At 44.0% G+C, this 23,034-nt stretch overlaps 1 protein-coding gene across 1 annotated transcript; it reads right to left on the reverse strand.

Annotated features, from left to right (window-relative positions):
- On the reverse strand, positions 1-394 carry LOC112827431 (large ribosomal subunit protein eL34-like). Its single transcript, XM_073878475.1, has one exon. The coding sequence runs from the start codon at positions 378-380 to the stop codon at positions 27-29; it is 354 nt and encodes a 117-aa protein (XP_073734576.1). The 5' UTR covers positions 381-394; the 3' UTR covers positions 1-26.
- Between the last annotated feature and the right edge of the window lie 22,640 nt (positions 395-23,034).

Genomic DNA, 23,034 nt, shown 5'->3' on the forward strand with positions numbered 1-23,034 from the left:
TATTACTCAAAAAAAGCTTCATTTTTTTATTTAGCTTTCTGACTCTGTGCTTGGGCCTTCAACACTTTCACAACGATTTTCTGCTCCTCGATAAGAAAAGCACGCTTGATCCTGTCACGAACACACTTAGCACACATGGAACCACCATAGGCCCTGCTGATGTGTTTTTTCGTTTTGGACAACCTCATAAGGACTTTAGGTCTCACAGCACGAACTCCTCGAAGTCGGCCTGGGCACACGCCACATGCAGATTTTGGTGCTTTCCCAACCTTCTTGGTATAAAGGTAAACGATTCTATTACCAGGGGTTCGGGACAGCCTAGTTTTGTTAGAGGCTGTATTATAGGACAGCCTACGACGGTAGGTCAAACGCTGGACCATTCTGAATGCCTACGGATTCCTGTCTCACATTTAGGTCTTTCGTCCATTTTGAGTTTATCTTTGTGTGTGGTGTAAGGAAATGGTCCAGTTTCATTCTTCTATATGTGGCTGTCCAATTTTTCCAGCACCAGTTGTTGAAGAGACTGTCCTTTTTCCATTGGATATTCTTTCCTGCTTTGTTGAAGATTAGTTGACCACAGAGTTGAGGGTCCATTTCTGTTCCATTGATCTATGTGTCTGTTTTGGTGCCAGTACCATAAGCTTCCAGCACTCTGCTTCATGATCAAGAAAAATGTTAACAATAAGAGGATGTTGATGTTTCTTCTTAAAAACTAAATAAGTAGGCACACCTGGGTGGTTGAGTCGTTAAGCGTCTGCCTTCGGCTCAGGTCATGGTCCCAGGGTCCTGGGATTGAGTCCCACATCAGGCTCCCTGGTCGGTAGGAAGCCTGCTTCTCCCTCTCCCACTCCCCCTGCTTGTGTTCCTTCTCTCACTGTGTCTCTCTCTGTCAAATAAATAAACAAAATCTTAAAAAAGAAAAACAAACTAGCAGCACTGTGAACTTCCACTGAAGGCCTGTTTGAAGCATAAGGCAGGGGGCTACCAGGATGTTCAAAAGAGCAAGATGGCCATTGCCCTATGAAATGTCACCATGTCATAGCTGGGAATAACTCAGTGCCTAAGTTATTACAGTGGAAGACAGAAAAGTGTGGATGAAATGAGGTGGCCAAGAGTTCACAAGAGAAAATGCTAATGGGCAACCATTAGCTTTGGGTTTTTTTTAACAGCTTAATTTTGGGTGCAACACTGGCCCTAGACAAGAAAACTTTGGGAGCCATATCTCCATTTTCTGGATTCCTTTCCTCCTTTTTAAATCAAATTCAGTTTCATTACATGCCCATTTGTCACCCCTTGGTTTGCTGTCTCTTCATGCCATGTGGCAAAATAATAATCTTTCCCAGCCCTACTATTTATTCCCCTCCTCCTGAATCTGAGAAGCTGAGCTGGAGAAAGTCACACCACCAGGCAATGGTTCCACTGCAAACTAATGATCACCTGCATGAACACAACCTAGTGTTCTCTGATCAATTCCTTCTTTCATTGTTCCAATTATTTTGCTGCAGAACAAACCATTCCACAACTTAGTGGCTTAAAACAACCATTTTATTATCTTTCTCTGTTGTGTTGGCTGGCTGGGCTCAGCTGGGAGTGTCTTGCTCAGGTTTCTTACATAGTTGCAGTGAGATGGCAGCTGGAGCTGGATTTGGCTGAAAGACTGACTGGACCAGATGTCCGAGATGGCTTCTCTACTTGCATGTCCAGCACCGCAGCTGGGATGGCTGGATCAGCTAGGGGCTGGTCAGCCATCTCTCTCTCTATCTCTTTTTTTTTAAGATTTTATTTATTTATTTGAGAGAGAGAGAATGAGAGATAGAGAACACGAGAGGGAAGAGGGTCAGAGGGAGAAGCAGACTCCCCGCTGAGCAGGGAGCCCGATGCGGGACTCGATCCCGGGACTCCAGGATCATGACCTGAGCTGAAGGCAGTCGCTTAACCAACTGAGCCACCCAGGCGCCCAGCCATCTCTCTCTTTTCCAGTACCTCGCCAGATGGCTAGCTTGGGCTTCCTCCCTGCCTTGTGGTCTATGGTCTAGCTGGGTTCCCCCAGAAATGGCTATTTTTAATCTAACATGATAGTCTGCTTCAGTGAATATTTTTTTAAAGAAGCTCTGACAAGAAGTAAAGACTTAGGAGAGGTTTGATCTGAAGACAGGTTATATAGGACCTACTTAACTGTATATTAGCATCTTCTGCCCTCCCCTACTTTCCAAAACACACATATATACAGAAAAATGACCTCGTCTCCTTATCCCTGCCTTGAAACTTTCACTGCATTTTTTCTGTTTTCTGAAATTTATCAGTTCCAGATTTGAGCTTAAAACAATCTTCTTTAGAATATGTAAACTCTGGTGGAAAGTCGTAGAGCTGTTCCCAATATCAATCTCAGTGATGTACTGTTTTTTTTTTTTGACTTTTATTTTATTTTTTTAAGATTTTTTTTATTATTTTATTTTATTTCAGAGAGACAGAGTGAGAGAGAGAGAGCACGAGGAGGGGGAGTGGGAGAGGGAGAAGCAGACTCCCCACTGTGCAGGGAGCCCGATGTGGGGCTCGATCCCAGGACCCCGAGATCATGACCTGAGCCGAAGGCAGACGCTTAACGACTGAGCCACCCAGGCGTCCCTCAGTGATGTACTGTTATCTATTGTTCTATAATGTCCAAATTTAGTGTTGTAAAACAATAAGCACTTTGTATGATAGTTTCCATGGGTCAGGGATTCAGTAGCAGCTTAGCTGAGTGATTCTAGCTCCAAATCTTACAGGAGGCTGGAGCAAGGTGTTGGCTGGGGCTGTAGTCATCTGAAGGCTTGACTTGGGCTAGAAGATCCATCTCCAAGATGGCACACTCACATAGCTCTGGTTAGAGACAGGAACCTTCAGATCCTCTCCATGAGGACCTCTCAATGAATTGCTTTACTGTTCTCATGACCTGGTGGCTGCCTTTTCCCAGGGTAAGCAGTCCAAGAGAGAGCAAGGTGGAGGCCATAATATTTTTTGTGACCTAGCCTCAGAAGTTGTCCTCTGTCATTTCCATACTATCTTATTGGTCACAGACATTGATGAGGAAGCAGAAGGTAAGCTGCGGACAGCTTGTGCTGACACCCTACAACCCACCGACCCCTGGGTGGGCTATGTGTGACATTCTTGCAGGAGACTTCTAACTATCTTAATATTAATGCTTTGCTAGAGGGAAAAACAAACTTAGCTTGATAATAACAAGGCCTCCAGTATCCTGAGGGTCTTCTTTAGCAGATGAAAGTCCTTTTGGACACCTCCCTTTCTCCTTACCTCCCCGAAACCAAGTAGTATATAATCAATTGCTCCTCACAACCCCACGTGCAGCTCTTTCTGCCCACGGGTCCTGTCTTTGTGCTTTAATAAAACCAAGTTTTTGCACCAAAGACGTCTCAAGAATTCTTTCTTGGCCATTGGCTTCGAAACCTAACGTCTTTTCCTACATCAGATACCAGCCCTTTTCAGTGAGAGAGGGGACTACACGTGGGCATGAATATTAGGAGGCAGGATCATTGGGAGCCATCTTAGAAACTGAACTCAGTTAAACTAAGGAAAAGACAGTTGAGAGAAGGAAAGAAGACCAAAGGATGTATGTAATGTTGAAGCCAGGAGGATTTTAAGGAAAATGCAAGCAAAAATTTTTGTCCAGGAGCTGGGAAAGGGGTAGAGAGTCTTGAGGGCTGGTAGTCCCTGACACATCTTGGTGAAGAAAAGAGGTGAAATAGAAGTGAGCACGACAGAGCCATTTCTCCTCTTCCAAAGTTATTATTGCACTAACAATAGGAGACAAGCTGTCCCTGCCCTTAAAGGTCATTTTCAATTTCTTGGCTAAACTATAAAGGGGATTATTTCTCCTGAATAATTATTTGGTTCTATGAAGATAAATATTTTCAGCTTCTAACAAGAAATCAGGGCTGCCTAAATGATATCTTTATTCAGCAAGGACAGTCTTTCAGGAAGTTTACTTTTGCCAATGTAATTAGTAGTTACTTTACAGGACAATAATGTCCAGGTTTCGTGCTGGGATGAAAGGAGGTGATTTTCCAGTTAGTGCTAATTGAAAATTGAAGCAAAGAGGGCTTTGCAATCAAAACAGGAAGGGAAAACCAGACTAATATGAAAAGAATCTTAGAGCTCTGTTTTTGCACAACATGTATGGAAGCAAAGATCTTTTTCACTACTTTCATCAGAGCCAAATTTCTTGGAAGAATGCCCTCCACATGCTGTCTCAACCTCTTCCCCTCCCCTATTCCCTCTGGCCTGGCTTTTGCCCCCATCATTTCATTGAACCTGCTTTCATCATGGTTAACAACAACCTCCTTGTTGCCCAATCTGATGGATATTTTTCTGTTTTTGTATTCACTGATCTCTAAGCATCACTGACCCAGTTGACCACCCCCCGTTTCTGGAAGTACTCTCCTCCTGGTCCCTGGGAGATTGATTTCTCCTTGTTTGCCATCTATGCAAGTTCTTTTTCCACCATCCAACCTCTAAATGTGGTAATTTTCTCTCTTGTCTTTCCACATAACTATCCAATCTCATGGCTCTGATACCATGTGGATGCCAACAATGTCAATTTTAATACCTCCAGCCTTGATCTCTTCCTGGAACTCAAGACTCCTTTATCCAACTGCCTTCTTGATATTCCCACTAGAGAATTTCACAGATATCACAATGTGTCTCCTGCACCTCTTGGGTCCTCACCTCCCAAACCTGTTGCCCAACCCCTAAGTCTTACCTGTTTTGTAAATGGTACCACCCTGCTTTAGTCTCCCCGGTGAGAAACTTCTATATATATGTATATATATATATGCATATATATATACATATATATATATTTAAAGATTTTATTTATTTATTTGACAGAGAGAGACACAGCGAGAGAGGGAACACAAGCAGGGGGAGTGGGAGAGGGAGAAGCAGGCTCCCCGCCGAGCAGGGAGCCCGATGTGGGACTCGATCCCAGGACCCTGGGATCATGACCTGAGCCGAAGGCAGACGCCTAATGAATGTGCCACCCAGGCGCCCGAAACTTCAATATATCTTGATTCATCCTTTCTTTCCCTCTCTGTATCCAATTCATCAGAAGGACTGTTGATTTTATCTCCAAAGCCCATTTCAAACCTCTCCACCTCCCTTACCACCCAAATTTCCTTGCCCTATCAAACCCATTCTCTACACAGAAAATAGGTTGATTTTACAAAGCAGATTATACCATGATCTATTTAACATCCTTCAATAGATTTCTACCACACTTAGAATTAAATATAAACTTGTTGGGCCCTCTAAGCTGCTATAGTATCTAACTACCTCCCCAAGCTCATTTCATACCACTCTCCCTCGGGCTCATTACACTGGCCCTGTCCAGCCTCAGGGCCTTTGCACATGCTGTTCCTTCTTCAGCAAGCTCTTCCCATACGTTTCTTATGCTGGCTCTTTCTTTTCTTCCTTTGGGTCTTAGCTTAATTATTGTCCTCTCAGAGAAGCCTCCCCAACCATCCTAAATGAAATAAGCCTTTTTGTTCCTCTTATTCTCCTTCTTAGCTCCATCCCCCACACCCCCATCATCACAGTTATTCCCATGGTTATACTGCCAATTTTTCCACAAATGAGAACATTGGGAAAACTTTTAAGGACTCTGTTAGATTTTTTTTTTTAAAGATTTTATTTATTTATTTGGGAGAGAGAGAGCACAAGTCGGGGGAGGGACAGAGGGAGAAGCTGACTCCCCACTGAGTGGGGCGGGGGAAGGGCAGGAGGGGGCTTGATCTCAGGACCGGGGGATTACGACCTGAGCCACAGGCAGACTAAGCCACCCAGGCGCCCCGGAACCTTGTTAGATTTGAAACAAATCAAAGGCAACATAAACAATGAACTACTTCTGTCCTAACTGGGGATCCTGCTAGATGTGGCCATTTACACCCAATAGAATCCGTATCTAACACTGATAACATGAATCAGGATCTGAAACCAAAAATAAGGACATTCTTGAGATCACTTGAGTGGAAAGTGTTTAGCTAAGCAGTTCCTGTTTTGCTGTGGTCTTGGCCCTCTGACACAGCTGTATTCAGCCTAACATGCAGAGACTGGGAGAATTTTCTCACACATCTCATTTCCTGTGTTTCTCGTTGGAGTTTGCTGTTCTCTTTTCTCCTCCTCTGAGACCCAGGTCTTGTGAGATGGGGTACGAGAAGAAGGTTTCAACTCAGCTTAAACTCTTCTGGATGAGAGCATGAGTGAAACTCCAGGTGAACTTCTGGTACTTAAACATTCGTACATTTGTAGAAAACATTGACGTTAAGGAAATAGACCCTTTGTAGAGCATAACGTCTCACTTTGATGTCTATGGGCAAAACTTTGTGTTACCTGCACTGGGCTGACATCAGGTCTCCTAATAATTATGCAACTGGGAGTTGTCATTCACTTGGCTACGACTGACTCAGGATTTGAATTCTGTTCTAATACCTCAAACAGCTCCTCTTCTGTTTTGTTAATAAATCACTAAATGTTGGATACAAATCACCAGCAAGTTATCAGTGGAATTTAACCCATGGAAGCTCTTACTTTCCAGCATTCGTAAAAGCCATAAATCCCCTTTGTCAAGTTACAGATTTGGAAAATCTAGCCTATACTCTGTTAAGTGATTCAGATCATCTCCCCAAGGAGCCAAGAAATGTTTCAAGTGCTTCAAAATAAATCATAGAAAAGTGAGTGGATGGGGTGCCTGGGTGGCTCAGTTGGTTAAGAAACTGCCTTCGGCTCAGGTCATGATCCTGGAGTCCTGGGATCGAGTCCCACATCGGGCTCCCTGCTGAGCAGGGAGTCTGTTTCTCCTTCTGACCCTCCTCCCTCTCATGCTCTCTCTCGCAAATAAATAAAATCTTAAAAAAAAGAAAAAGAAAAAAGAAAAAAAAAAAAAGAAAAGTGAGTGGATGGATAAAATTCCCTGGGAAGAAATCTATTTTGCAGAGAATAGGGCTGTATTGTCTAATCTTCTTCTGATAACTAAACAGTTTTTTACATATAGAGAATGAGCCATGAGACACACAAAGGTCAAAGGTCCCAGATCCATCTGTCCTTGAGGAAACCCTGAGGAGGAAATATGCCCAGTTCATATTTGTTTCTTTGAGGAAGAAAGCTTATTTCAGGACAAAAAGGTCACTTTTATATTTTCTCCTGCCACTTTATTACAGTCCCCATATTATTCAGGACCCAATTTTAAAAAAAGATTTTTCTTAAAGATTTATTTATTTATTTGAGAGAGAGAGAGCACAAGCTCGCAAGTGTGAGCACAGGGAGGGGGAGGGGCGGAAGGAGAGGGAGAGAGAGAATCTCAAGCACACTCTGTGCTGAGCACAGAGGCCAACGCGGGCCTCGATTCCACGATGCTGAGATCATGACCTGAGCTGAAATCAAGAGTCAGATGCTTAACTGACAGAGCCACCCAGGTGCCCCAAGACCCAATTAGAAATCTTCAGTGATATCAAAAGGAGCATTTTTGTTTTGTTGTGTAAACTGTAAGGATCGGACGATCGGATGAAGAGATTGTCCTAAACTATCCAAGCATGCTGTCTTTGTTAAGACCATTTTCTTGGCTGCTTCTAAAGGGAGCTGTTTATACTGAGCCCTGCACTGAGCTGACCAGCTGAACTTGCCTGTAGAAAATCACAGTTTCATCTCTACTTCACAGTGTCTGCTAAACTTCTTCTGGAAGAAATTATGAGAAGCCACAAGACACAGCTCTTTTTTAAATTTCTTTTTATTTATGCATTTGTTTATTTATTTTACAGCTCAACAAATACTGACAGAGTGCATTTTCTGCTCTCAATGAGTCAGCCAAATCGGTCAGCCCTGAGCACAGTGCATTCCTTCTCCTTTATTGGTTCCTGTGGGGATGGGTCTCTTTCAAATACCTCCACTTTCTGGATGCAAGGCAAGACACACAACCAAAATATTTCAGAGCCGCAGGAACTGAAGGGAAATCTACCTCCTCTGACGCTGCCTTTTTTTTTTAAATCATTGATTAATCTTTTATTGGGAGTCGATAAAACAGAGAAGTTTCCTACACTCTCAATAAATGATTTCATTAGAAAATGATTACCAAACGTACATTTATAGGGGAAACTGAAAGAAAGGAATTCATTCTCTCATTCCGAAGGATAGCTACCTGGTAGTCACACCGCAATCTCAGAAGAAACCTAAGGATGATGATTTGGCACTTAGGGATTTTAACCAGCACAGCCAGAGCGGGTTAACAGTGGAACAAATATTTTGTAAAACCCAACTCTTACTGTGGTGACATGTGTAGACAGTCTACCTCCCTCCCACTTTGACAAGGTGACACTATCCAAACTTCATTTTTCTTCTCTTAGCTCTCATCAAAACCATCTGCTGGCCTGTCTGGCCTCCCCTTTTGGCTCTCTTTCTCCAACTCAGCAACCTCCTCCAATACTCCCTTCTTGTCCGTCAAAGCCTGTTCTTGAATAAATCCACGTTAGCATAAATACTTGGTTATGGTTTCCCACAACACTCATAGGGGTATGTGTATTTTAGCAGGAGGAAACACTTGAGGTCAAAAGAATGAATCTCTAATTGTGGAATTTACAACCTCTCATTTTAAAGAAGAGAAATCTGAGGCTCTAAGAGGCCAACGAGATGGGCCAGAGGTTACCTTGTTGCTAGCGGCTAAGCTGGAGCTCTTGGCTTCCCATCCCATGCCACTCTCTTTTCTTGCTACCCAGACGTCCGGCCGTGCAGCACCATCTACCAGAAAATGTGCCTGTATTTCATGGACCTGGGGCCCTCGCATAAGGAATCCTCCCCAGAGAGTGATACGAGGTCTGCTGGTACTGAATTCCTCTCTTTAAGAAATGCACAGTCCCCACAACTTCTTTGATCAATCACTAACATGATCGCACATTTCCACCACAGGAAATATTGAACAAATATTTTCAATTCTTTAGAGAAATGTTTGGAATGGATTGTGATTACTCTCTGCTAAGGAAAAAAGCTTATTTGACCCCACTTGTAACTCAAGAGTCAGTTTTGTGGGCCCTTAAGGACCTGCACATTCTTGTAGGACACAAAAGGTTCCTGACATCCATCATGGACCCCGCTCACCCCCAGTCTTGAGGGGCCCTTCCCTCCTTTCTCTGCTTTGGATGGAGATGGACACCTTTGTACAGGTCTCCCCAGGTCCCGTGGCCCCTGATTGCCATGGCTCACAAGGTATGAGGGGGTGTCAAATTTCACCATACTGTTGAGGAAAACTCAGATCACATATGATAGGAGAGATGTGGTTTCAGATGAGGCTTTGTAAGAATTTTCCTCTAGTTTAAGGGAAAACTTTCCCAACAGTTCAGTTGTTCACTGAGACTTCTTGTTGGCACCCACAGTTCTGAAATCTGCCCCCACCAACTCATCTTCCACTCTGTGAAAGGCTTTCTAGCTCTTCTGCTCATTCAAACCTGACTTAGTTTGTCCCTCTTTGAGCAGTTCATGGCCCCGAGGCTGGCTTTTTTTTTATTATGTTATGTTAATCACCATACACCCTGAAGCTGATTTATTTGGTCTGGGTCAACACCTTGGGGGCATGGGTGTCAGGATAGTTCTTTTTTTTTTTTTTAAGATTTATTTATTTATTTGAGAGAGCGAGAATGAGAGAGAGAGAGCACGTGAGACGGGGGAGGATTAGAGGGAGAAGCAGGCTCCTTGCTGAGCAGGGAGCCCGATGCGGGACTCGATCCCAGGACTCCAGGATCATGACCTGAGCCGAAGGCAGTCGCTTAACCAACTGAGCCACCCAGGCGCCCCCAGGATAGTTCTTAAAGGTATTGGTATTCCAAGTCCCTTCCAAGGGTCCAGCAGGGACAGGGGTCCTTAAATCCTAACCCTGAACTCTAAATCTCCCTCCCAGTGTAGTTGCAGATAAAACACTTTATTCCCTAATTGCCCATCAGGGAGCTGAAGGTTCAAACACACACCAACACACACAGTCTCCCAATGACAGACATAAATTCTTAGTCTAAACCCAAAAGGAGAAAATGAAGTATTTTCCTACATACCCTATAATTCCTCTCCCCAGTGAATATAAAATTTCACATTTCTGTATAAGGTTATATTCCTTCCTATCCTTAATCTGCCTTCCTTTCTCCTTCCCCCTTTCAGATTGATTTCTCAGGCCTGTTTGGAATATGAAAGAGGTCCGTGACTGAGCTGCTACTTTTCTCAACAACTGCTCTCAGCCCCACAGAGACCCAGTTAAAGCTCTGAAATAAGTGTCTGTGTGTGTGTGTGTGTGTGCACGTGTGTGTGTGCGGGCATGTAGCTATTACTTTAGGCTATTTCTGCTACATATATTCTGTTTCCTGCTTTAAAAAAAAAGTCTTGTGACCCCAAAACTGCATTCACAGTGTCCACTATTCAGAGCAAATAGTAATACTCATCAAATTCCACCATTCTCTGTACTATTGTGAATGCATTCAAGAAGTTTTCCAGGAAGTACAAGCAACAATAATAGGGTTGTTGGGAGGGGCCAGTGAATTCATACATAATACAAGTGCACACACATGACCTAAAAGTAAGGTGCCTGGCACACCGCAAGTGCCCTCACATTTTGGAGATTATCACATATATATGTATCTATGGTTTCCACATGAGATTTCAGGTTTTAAAACTGCCACTGTGTAAAAATTGAAAATCTTAGTTCTGGATTAAGCTTTGAACTACAGGTTGAAGGGAAGCCCAGACATTGTCCACTAAAGACCTTTGTACCTTTGAGGAACTCATGCTTCCATCAGGCAAATCAGCTATGGGTTTTGAAATCCACAGGAATTACTAACACCCATGGGATACTTCCGATGTGCTGGGTCCATTGATAACTTATTCTCCAAAACCTCCACATGAGGAAGGTTCTAGAGTCATCAGTGCCATTTTACAGTTGGGGAAGTTGAAACTGACTTAGACAATAGAGTGAACGAATTGGTTCAAAGATTGAGAAATGCACAGGTAGGCTGAGTTCAGATGGGACTGGTGCAGACGTGGTTTGAGCCAGTGGTTTGAATCTTGCGATTATTTCTCACCTCCACTTTCCCATGTTGGCCGTAATCTCAGCAAGCGTCTCTCATCATCTTTAGATGCCTGTCGACAACTTTGAAGGTCACATGCTGCCTCGTTCACACCCAATGACAGAGAACATGTCCTCTGGTAGACCTTCTGGAAAATTAGGAAAGCTTCGTTTTCAGGAGTCCTCATCAGACCTCTTCTCACGGTTTCATTGCCCTAATTCAGACATTGGTGTGGCCTCGGAATGGAGGAAGAGATGGGTTTTTCCAAATGCCTTAAACCCAGGGCTGAGTATGGAGCAAATCACTCCAAACCTGCACTGCAAAAGTAAGAGAGGCAACTTCTCAAAGGAAGTTTAGGCTTGTTGCAGATTTTTATCCCAGAAGCAGATTCTGAGATGGACATTCATGTACCCATTTATGAGGGTGTATCCTTGTGAGCAGCACTCTTGGATGGGAAGGGAAAGACATAGGGTTGAGCAGAGGGAAAAGCTGGACTGCAAAGACATCTCAACAAGGGCTTCAGCCAACTCTACAGGGGACTCTGTTGCTGGGATGACCCTTCAGAGGGATCTTGAGTTGGAGTAAGGTAAGTGGCAATGAGGGGGCGGGGCCCCTCATACCACCCCCACCTTCACCCCCTGGGAAAACCCGATATTGTTTGTGGGATGTCCAGGAAGGAAGCAGGGCCCTGTGGGAGCCGGCTCTTTTTAGGAGAAGGCAATTCCTGGAGAGAGATTCGGCTGTCAGCTGACAACACTTCCAGCAGCTGGGAGAATAAATCCTTGTGGCCCAAAAAGGAATCTGGGCAGTGCATTCCAGTAATCATGAAGCAGTTGTGGGACAGGAAGCAAGTCACCCAACTTCTAGAAGCAAAGCCTAGATTTGCACGCAGGCCTTTGAGGTGGCCTTGCCCCAGCTCTCACCTTGTTGCTGACTGTCCGCTGTGTGCTGATTTCTACACACGGACCGCTGCAGCGTGTTTCTGGAAAGAATCCCAGATACACAGTATCTAAGTGTCAGCTGCCCATCCATGAGGGCAGGATGTGAGGTGGAAACCAGGGTTTGCTACACCTCACTGGGTGGTTAGGGAGACAAGATGTCTGGCCAGACTTGTACCAGAGAACTGTCCGGTTTGAACAAATGAGGAATGTGAAGCATTTGGAAAGGTTATAAAGAAGCCACCATAATAACGAATGTTTTTCTGAACCAGCACAGTCAGGGAAGAGAAGACTGTGCATCAGGGATGGCTTTAGTGATCTCGCAGAGTTCTTTACATTGGGATGCAAAAATGCAGCGTGGACGCATCTAAAATTTTACGATGATAGCCGTCTCCTGGCAAATGTGCCAAGTCATGTCATTCCTGACAAGCTCATTAAAATGCTACATATTTTAGGTTCGTGTGGCTTGGCCATTTTATTTTATTTTATTATTTTTTTAAATATTTTATTTATTTATTGACAGAGAGAGAGAGAGACAGCGAGAGAGGGAACACAAGCAGGGGGAGTGGGAGAAGCAGGCTTTCTGCGGAGCAGGGACCCCGATGTGGGGCTTGATCCCAGGACCCTGGGACCATGACCTGAGCCGAAGGCAGACGCTTAACAACTGAGCCACCCAGGCGCCCCTCGTGCTTGGCCATTTTATTTCAAATGTTTTGGATATTCGTGGGCAGTGAAATTAAAAACACACCAATCAGGAGAAAACAGCCTGGTAGCTTTACAACACCTGGCGTGAGGATGAAAACCTGACCCAGCTTTAGAATGTTGGTCCATGGAAACTGCATTCAATAAACTACTTAATCATGTCTCGTTCCCATGGCAACAGGCACTGAGGCAGGCTTGCTACATAAGACTGAATGTGATCAACTGCCAACATGGAAATATAAATCCTCCCCTATTTCCTCTCTGCTTCCCAGCATTTCTCTCTGGGACACATTGTGTTACAAAGCAGCACTGAGAACACGGCCTGTATCTCCCTCCCCCTAACACTCACCAATTTGCAATGGTGAAAGACCCCATCCTCTGTGTTTTCAGCATGGAACACAGAAATGGGGGTAGCGGAGTAGTACATGTATTCTAAAAGGCAAGGAAAGTAATTCTAGATAGTACATTACCCATCCATGTCCCTCACTAAAAGCCTGTTTGTGTGTGTGTGTGTTTTTCTTTCAGGCAGTAATGCCTTTTTCTGTTGGAATCAAATCAAAGCATATTTGTGCTTAGGAGCAAGACAGATTTCTTAAATAACAGAGAAGCTATTTTTAGAGGATCTTAGGAGGGGGAAGATCCTGGGATCCACCTAAACTTAGCTCCAGCCTATGGTGCACTATATCTCACAGGGAGCACTTGTACATTTCATCCGGTTTATTATGAACTGCCTGAGATGCCCTTGAAGGATGTACTGGGTGAGCCTGGACCTGCCCAATGCAGTATCACACAGTCTTTCCCTTCTTTTCCTTTAAAGCACACTATTGGGGCACCTGGGTGGCTCAGTTGGTTAAGCGTCTGCCTTTGGCTCGGGTCATGATCCCAGGGTCCTGGGATTGAGCCCTGCATTGGGCTCCCTACTCAGCGGGGAGCCTGCTTTTCCCTCCCTGCCGTCTGCTGCTCTGCCTACTTGTGTTCTCTCTCTATCGCTCTGTCAAATAAATAAATAAAATCTTTAAAAAAAAAAAAGCACACTGTTTTCTAACTCTTGAAGAGCCCTATGATGAGGCCAATTTGTGCTGACCATGACCATATTGGTGGTACATCCAGGCTGTCTGTCAGTGCATTTGGGTGAGTTGTTTTGAGGGGACAAAGTCAGTAATAGTTTGTGGTTGGGGTTAGCTCTGCAAATATGAATGTGAACTGTGAGTTTGCATCTCAGGTGTGTGGCCTGGGGTGTATGCAAGCACAGACAATACTGTGTGGTTCAACCAATGTGGTAAGGGATGAGCACTCAATGCGTATATATTATAGATCTTAATTCAGTGAAAAAAATTAAGTATTATCTTGCAAAGTGTGAACTCAGGATCTTGATTCAAACGATTTAAATTATTTATGAGGGAATTTGAACACTGAGGGAATATTTGATGATATTCCATCATCCGATGAAGTTGAGTGATGGGTGAGAGGGAGTTCATGGTATTGTTCTCTCTACCATGGCATACAGTAAACACGAAAACCACATAATCAGCCCTGGGGAGGGTAATCTGAGGTTTTCTGGAGGAAGTGTCTTCAAGGACACTTCTCAAGGAAGGGAGGAGCTAGCAAGCAGAAACTGAAGGTAAAGGGATGAGAATGAGGTATTAGATGGGTAAATCTTTCAGGTAGAGGGAACTGCATGGGCACAGTCTTGAAGGTGAAGGAAAAATCTCCTGAAAAGGAGCTCAAGAGGACTGTACCACAGTGTGGCAAGAGAAGAGGCTTGGAAGTGGAATGAGGGGTCTGCTTTCTGGACATTTTCTTCAGAGCAGGTGGAAGCCACTGAGTAAGGAAGTACCAGATAGGATTCGGGGTTTAGGAAATCTGCTGTTAGGCTTGATGGTCCCAAGAGAGTCCCAGCTTTAGAAAATCTATCTTGAGCACTCTAGCCCTGCTCTTTCTGAGCTGTAGAGCCCATCCTCCTTACCAGTTACCACTGCTTCACGCATTACAGGTTCTATGGTGGTTAAGTTGAAAATCCAAGTTGAGGGGAGGGACAGACTGTATAGTCTTTGCTATGAGTGAATTGTCTCCCACAAATGCAGATATTGAAGTCCTAACTCCTAATATGACTGTATTTAGAGATGGGGTGTTAAGAGGTAATTGAGTTTAAATGAGGTCATGGGGGGCGGGGGAGTCCTGAGCTCATAGAATTTGTCCTGAAGTGATAGAATTATAAGAAGAGGAAGGGGGCACCTGGGTGGCTCAGTTGGTTAGGCGACTGCCTTCGGCTCAGGTCATGATCCTGGAGTCCCGGGATCGAGTCCCACATCGGGCTCCCTGCTCAGCGGGGAGTCTGCTTCTCCCTCTGACCCTCTTCCCTCTCATGCTCTCTATCTCTCATTCTCTCTCTCTCAAGTAAATAAATAAAATCTTTAAAAAAAAAAAGAATTATAAGAAGAGGAAGAAAGAGAGAGATGGCTCTCTGTCCACACGCAAGGAAAGGCACTGGCAGGACCCAGCGAGAAGGCGGCCATCTGCAAGACAGGAGGAGAGCTCTCACCAGAACCTGACCATGTTGGTGTCCTGATCTCAGACTTCCAGAATCAAGAGCTATGAGAAAACATACTTCTGTTGTGGAAGCCACCCAGCCTATGGTCTTTCGTTATGGCGGCCCAAGCGGACTAAGATGTTCTTCCAAGTCCCCCTCCATCCACATAGATTTTCCTGGGCTGGGACAAACCTTAGACATTTCAAAAACTCTTAATCCACTATCTTAATCAATCATTAAAGATCCTAAACATTATACTCTCATTATACTCACAGTTCCATATTTATCTACACAAGTGCCTTTCTCGACTGTCATGAAGCCAGGCCATTATGTAAGGAGATGGTTCTCCTGAAGTCATAAATATGTACAATAAGCTGATGTTAACATAATCATCTATCTCTCTGGTTTACCTTGAAAAGACACCTTTGGTTGGTAGGGTTCTTTCCTAATTGAAAACTCTTGATCATCACTTTAGCATGCAATTGCTAACTCCCAAGTTTGCGTGAGCTGCCCCTAGTATTTGGGGCATGTATTTATAAGAGGAGAGCCTTTGTTTATATTGATGTAATACAGTGTTAACTTCTGCTGGCTGCCTTTCATAGACAAGGCAACTCTTCCAAACAAATTGTCTGGCAAATGATGGTCTTTGCAAGTTTAGACATGATGCTCAAGCTGACTTTCCATTTCCTTACATGGCAGACCACCCAAGTATGCTTCCCTGAAAAGTCTCTAAGCCCAAGTAAATGAGTCTTTTTAAGGAAGCAGGGTGAGAAGCACCAGCCTCTAGTAAGATCTCAGGGGAGTTAGGAGACCTGTTGCTGCCAAGGCATTCTCCTATCACCTCTCTCAGTGCCAAAACCACCTTTAGTTGTCCTTTTCTTTGGCTATTCCATTTTCCCTAATAGCCCTCTATTAATATGATTTTATGGTCATATGTATGAATCTGTATGAATTTGTTCCATGATAATCAAACTCATGAACTGTCACCTTCCTTTACACTCCTAAATGAAACTAAATCAGACCCAACCTTTACTGGCTTTAGCAATGGAGAAACCCAACCCCAGACTTGTGGTGAACAGTTCCCTCCCCACTCCCTTAGGATTGTAACAACACCCAGGGTTTACTCAGAACAGATATCTTGCCATCTGAAGTGTTGGAAGAAATGGAGTTCCACTTAATCTCTCTATTGTCCCCTCCCTTCATTTGGGTGGGGGCTCTTTGCCAAGGTCCCTGAGTAGCACCTAGGACCCCAAACCCTTTGATACTTGTAGCCATCCTACACAGAGGCCCTATTTCTGCAGATCTTCCTTATCAGTTTTCAGAATTAACACCACCACTCTGACCCCACCCCTCATCCTTGTGCAATGTAGTTCAACTCTCTAACAAAGAGGGTTTTTTTAATTTAAAGATTTATTTATTTATTTATTTTTAATATTTTGTTTATTTATTTATTTGAGAGAGAGAATGAGATAGAGAGAGTACATGAGAGGGGGGAGGGTCAGAGGGAGAAGCAGACTCCCTGCTCAGCAGGGAGCCCGATGCGGGACTTGATCCCAGGACTCCAGGATCATGACCTGAGCCGAAGGCAGTCGCTTAACCAACTGAGCCACCCAGGCACCCAAGATTTATTTATTTATTTGAGAGAGAGAGAGAGCCCGTGGTAGGGAGGGGCAGAGGGAGAGAGAGAGAATCCCAAGCAGACTGTCTGCTGAGTGTGGAGCCAGGCCTGGGGCTCCATCTCACAACCCCGAGATCATGACCTGAACTGAAATCAAGAGTCAGACACTTAACTGACTGAGCCACCCAGGTGTCCCATCAGACAAAGAGTTTACCTGCCACCACAACCAAGATATAGAACATTTCCACTACCCCAATACATTCTGACATTTCCCCTTCCCTGACCACAGCCCTTCATCGACCACCGTTAGCTTTCTGTCTATTACAGTTTTGCCTTTTCTAGAATTTCTAATAAATGGACTCATACCATGTATACTCTTTTATGTCTGGGTTTATTCGTTTAGCATAATGCTTATGATCTTCATCTGTGTTGTATTAGCAGTTCATTCCTTTATATTCCTCAATATTGCTACATAAGAAGGATATACCATCCTATCCATTCACTAGTTTGTTGACATTTGGGTTGTTTCTAGTTCTTAGCTCTTATGAACTGTGCTGCTAGAAACATTCCCACATAGGTTTTTGTGTGAACACATGTCTTTCTTTCTCTTGAGTTGTCACTTAGGAATAGAAATATAAATCATAGTGTAGGTGTGGTTCACCATGGTAAGTTTTCATTCAACTGTATAAAAAGCTGCCCAACTAAAGTGGCTGTTCCATTTTGCATTGCTACCAGCAATGTATGAGAGTTCCAATTGCTTTACATCCCTGCCAAAAATTGGGTTTGTCAGGCTTTGTAATCTTAGCTATTCTAGTGGGTATGTATTAAATAAAATTTAAATATAAATCTCCATTCTAAATTATACATAGAAATAACAAATTGCAATGTCAATGCCTCTGAGAAGGATATAGTTTAAGGTGCTACCACCTAACATCTTAGCTAGTACTTGCTCATATAGTCATTCCCGTATAAGGCCCTTGGGATTCAGTGACTTCCTAAAGGCCATAACAATGGTTCTTAAACTATTTGCATTCCAGAAATGGGAAAATGAATTATTGCCAGTACTAGAGAAGACAGACTCTTTTCAAACATGGGAAACCATGTAAAGGGATTCTTTTCTGGGAAAACCATTAGAGATCATAAGGGTGAGAACTGGTAGAGAGCAAAATCTGGAGGAAAGGGTTTACTCTTGTTACTCTTTTGGAATTACTCTGGTTATTAGACCCATCGCTACATCTTGTTGAATGTGTTAACATGGAAGCAAATATGTTACGAACTTGTTTTCTTTTTTTTTTTTTTTAAGATTTTGTTTATTTGAGAGAGAGAGCGAGAGCATGAGAGGCAGGGGAGGATCAGAGGAAGAAGCAGACTCCCTGCTGAGCAGGGAGCCCCATGTGGGATTCAATTCCAGGACTCGATGCCGGGACTCCAGGATCATGACCTGAGCTGAAGGCAGTCGCTTAACCAGCTGAGCCACCCAGGAACCCCCAAAACTTGTTTTCTTAATATTTTGATTTCTCTCTTCCACTATAAAAGAGTTACTTTGTAAATGTGTGCATTTCATTTTATGCTTTATAAAAATGCTATTCTGAGAAGGAGTCCATATGTTTCCCCTAATGCGACAAGATCCATGGCATATAAAAAATTCCAGTGTGTGGGCCAATTTAGTTGATCTTGGGTGATACCAGCGTCTGTCTATTTTTACAAAGCTACTCTCATGCCAGGGTGGGATCCTGCAGGGTTGACATCTGTCATACAAGGGTAGGAACCCATTCTGCAATGTCATACAGAATGGGTTAAGGAATCTGCCTTATTAGGGAAAGGAAAAACTAGCAAACAAAAAGGCAGGCAGTCCTACCTCCTTTCATGTCTCAAGGAAGGAATGCCAGGTCCAGGGCATTTGTGGACATGCCATAGGTTCTATTCAAGTGAAGAAACTCCCCTCCCTCCGATGGCATAGATTGGTGCCAAATGGTCTGGATTTGGGATGTCAGCTGTTGAGTGAAATTGTCTGGGGATGCCAAGTGCTTTGCATCTGGGACATTTGGGGGCCTTGCAGTCCAAGAGCTGTTGCATTTGCCCTGCTAGCCAAATAGCCAAACATCCCAGTCCAGCGGGTCACATGTTTGGGTACTGTCCCTTCACTGGAATGAACCAAAGTTGGATCCAGTAGCAATCTGACTCTGGCAGATCACTCTTTGATTTAATGTGAAATTGAAGACTATGTGTGAGTCTGTCTTGCTCACCCTGGACTTGTGGATTTTTGCCTTTGCACAGTAAAGCCTTCTCTTCAACTGATGCTGTACAAAGTAGTGAAATGTGCCCAACTCTTTGCAGGACGAGTGGTGGCCCTAAAGGGACCCATCTGGCACCACAGCTGGTTTTCAGCATGCAGCCGGAAGTGACTTAACCAGAAAAGCATGGAGCATGGGTAGATACTTAATGATCACTTGGGGTCCAACTTCTACATTTTACTGATAACATACTTCAAGAATCCATTGGGTTCTCAAGATTTATCACCCATTTCCCATTTTCAGGGAGGGTTTAGCAGCAATAAGATTGGGTTAGGACTCTGAGCCTGAAGACCTTTGAGAATTTTCAAGGCTTGAGGGACCTCTTTGGAATCCAAGAGCACAAGAATTTTGGGTGTCTATTCCAAAAGCACTTTTTTTTTTTTTTTTGCTTTTAGTGATCGGATGTTATTGTATGTAGGATGTATCAGTTCATTATTGCTGCATTAACAAACTACCCATTTTATTTGCTGATAATTCTGTAGGTCAGCTTTTAGATTTGGCTCAGCTGTATGGTTCTTCTGATGCTCTCATCTGGGGTCACTATGGCAAATAAAATAACGCCCTCCTCCAAAGATGTCTATGCCCTAATCCCTGGCGTTAGGGCTGTGTATGTTACATTATACAGTAAAAGGGACATTGTAGATGGGATTAAATTTATGGACCTTTGGGTAAGGTCCTTCTGGATAAGGATAGTATCCTGGATTGTCTGGGTAGATCCAATGTAGTCACATGGGCCCTTAAAAGTGAAAGAGGAAGGCAGAGTCGGGCTGAGAGATGCTATGGAAGAGAGACATGAGAAATTTGAATATGAAAGAAACTGGGCTCATCACTGCTGGCTTTGAATCTAGAGGAAAGGGGCCATGAGTCTGAGAATGCAGGAGATCTCCAGAAGCAGGGAACAGCCCTCACTAACAGCCAACATGGGGATAGGACCTTCATCCCTACAACTGCAAGGGACTGAACACCACCAGCCATCTGAATGAGCAAAGAGACAGATTCTCTCCAAGAGCCTCCAGAAAGGAACACAGCCCTGCTGACAGCTTGATGTTAGCCCGGCGAACCCGTATTGGTTACGGAGAACTGTGAGATGGTAAACCTGTGCTGTTTAAGCTGCTAAGATTGTGGTGATTTGTTATACAGCAATAGAAAGCCGATAGAGTCACACATATTGCAGCAATCAGGCATGACTGGGTCTGGGGGACCTGAAAGCGCCATCTGCATATCTGGTGGTTGGTGCCAGCCGTCGACTGAACCACTCTGATCACGTGATCTCTCACGCTCAAGAATGTGGGCTTGGGCTACTTTACCTGGCATCCTCAGGGCTCCAAGCAGGTGTGAACAGAGCTGCAAGGGTCCTTGAAACATTGCTCAGAACTCCCCCACGATGTCATTCCTGCAACTTAGAAGGTCTGTCCAAATTCAAAGGGGTAGAGAAATCGTTTCTACCCCTTGATGGGAAGAGATGAAAAGCCACACTGGGAAGGAGCAGGCAGTGCATGGATTGGAGGAATTTGTGGCCATTTTTCACAACGTGCCATACATGAAACTGTTGTGCAATGAGATATTAAGAGGGACTTACCACGTTGCTTCCCTGGGAGCACTAGGTTGCACTGTTGACAACAACAAACACAAACACCTCACATTCTAAAGAGGTCTGCCAACCTGGGGGGCTGGATGCTTCCTTCTCAGGCTCCGGTCAGCCACACTCCCACCTCTTCACTCCTCCCCCACTTCTTGATCTACACGGGAGAATATTAGGGAGTGGTGTTGGAGGTAACTGCTTTAGTGAGGAGTGGAGTGAATTAGGGTTCCTTTTCATTTCTCCTTCAATCAAATAACTGGGGAGGCTCCAAGGTAATCACTTAAAGAAAATGGTTGGGTTTGCAAGAAGGGGAGACCGACATCTTGATCCTGGCTGCCCAAATTAGGAATCTGCGGAAGAATCTGAAGATGGGAGTTCATCCATTTAATAAGCAAATATTTCTTGGGCACTATAATGGTTAGTTTTATGTCAACTTGACTGAGTCACAGGATGCCACCATATTTAGTTAAACATTATTCTGAGTGTGTCTCTGAGGATGTTTAGGATGGGATTAATATTTGTGTTGGGGGACTGAGGAAAGTCTTCATGAGGGTGGGCCTCATCCAGTCTTTGGAAGACCTGAATAGAAAAAAAAAGGCGAGTAGGGAGAATTTGTTCTATCTGCCTAATTGTATTTGAGCAGGGACATTTGTCTTCTCCTGCTTTTGGACTCATACTTGGACTGGAACTTAGATGATTGGATCTCCTGGTGCTCAGGCCTTTGGTTTTGGACTGGAACGATACCATCGGCTCTCTTGTTTCTGGTTTGTCAACCGCAGATCTTAGGATGTCTCAGCCTCCATAATCACCTGAGCCAATTTCTTATAATAAATCTCTTTATGGACTGAATCTTTGCATACCCCTAAAAGTCATGCTGAAATCCTAACCCTCAAAATGATGGTTTTAGGAGATAGGGAGCTGATTAGGTTATGAGGGTAGAAGTTTTGCAAATAGTAATCGATTAGTGTATTCTTTTTAATAAATTTATTTTATTTTATTTTATTTATTTGTCAGAGAGAGAGCACACAAGCAGGGGAAACAGCAGGCAGAGGGAGAAGCAGCAGACTCCCTGCTGAGCAGGGAGTCCAATGCGGGGCTCGATCTCAGGACCCTGGGATCACTACCTGAGCCAAAGGCAGACGCCTAACCGACTGAGCCACCCAGGCACCCCAGGATTAGTGTCCTTATAAAAGAGAGCCCTAGGAAGCTCCCCTGCCCCTTGTGCCATATTGGGACACAGTAAGAAGACAGCCAGCTGCCTACGAACCAAGAAGGGGACTCTCACCAGACACCGAATCTGCCAGCACGTTGATCTTGGACTTCTCAGCCTCTAGAACTGTGAGAAATGAATTTCTGTTGTTTATAAGACACCCAGTCTAAGTAGTTTGTTTTAGCAGCAGCCTCAATGGACTAAGATAGATATAAATACGGATAAAGGTATAGGTATAGGATATATGTGCAAATATATAGATTCTTTTTTTAAAGTATTTTTATTTATTTTTGCGAGAGAGAGAGAGAGAGAAAGAGAGCATGAGCAGGGGAGAGCAGCAGAGGGAGAGGGAGAAGCAGGCTCCCCGCTGAGCAGGGAGCCCGATGCGGGACTCGATCCCAGGACCCTGAGATCATGACCTGAGCTGAAGGCAGACGCTTAATGGACTGAGCACCCAGGTGCCCCATAAATATATAGATTCTATATATTCAATTTCTCTGGAGAACCTTGACGAATACAGGTTCCTACCAGTGCGTGATACAATGTTTTAAACTCTGGGAATTCAACAGTAAAAAACAAAAGCAAAAAAACCCCAAACAGACAATAATCCCTGCCCTCGGGGAATTCCTGCCTGACTGGACGTCTACTGGGAAAAATAGAAAATAAGATAAGACAGTAAGTAAAATGTATGGAATGTTAGATGGAGATAAAAGTTGGTGGGGAAGGCAGGGGCTGACATCTTAGATAAAGAATTCCAGAAATAAGAAAGAAAGAAAGAAAGAAAGAAAGAAAGAAAGAAAGAAAGAAAGGAAGGAAGGAAGGAAGGAAGGAAGGAAGGAAGGAAGGAAGAAAGAAAGAAAGAAAGAAAGAAAGAAAGAAAGAAAGAAAGAAAGAAAGAAAGAAAGAAAGAAAGAAAAAAGAAAAGGAAAGAGTTCCAGGTAAGGACTCCCCAAGAAGGTGCCATTTGAGAAGACCCAAAGTAGGTGAAGGAGTGAGCCACACAGTTATCTAGAGCAAGAGCATTCCAGGTTCGTGCCTGCCTCTGGATCGCCTGGCCCAGCCCGGGAACCATGAGG

The sequence above is a fragment of the Callorhinus ursinus genome, unplaced genomic scaffold (genome assembly GCF_003265705.2).
Source record: "Callorhinus ursinus isolate GAN/ISIS: 27379988/994484 unplaced genomic scaffold, GSC_fseal_2.0 scaffold29, whole genome shotgun sequence".
Classification (NCBI taxonomy): Eukaryota; Metazoa; Chordata; class Mammalia; order Carnivora; family Otariidae; genus Callorhinus; species Callorhinus ursinus.

Coding starts and splice junctions, on each gene's coding strand:
- LOC112827431 (XM_073878475.1), bottom strand. CDS start 380: ATGGTCCAGCGTTTGACCTACCGTCGTAGGCTGTCCTATAATACAGCC.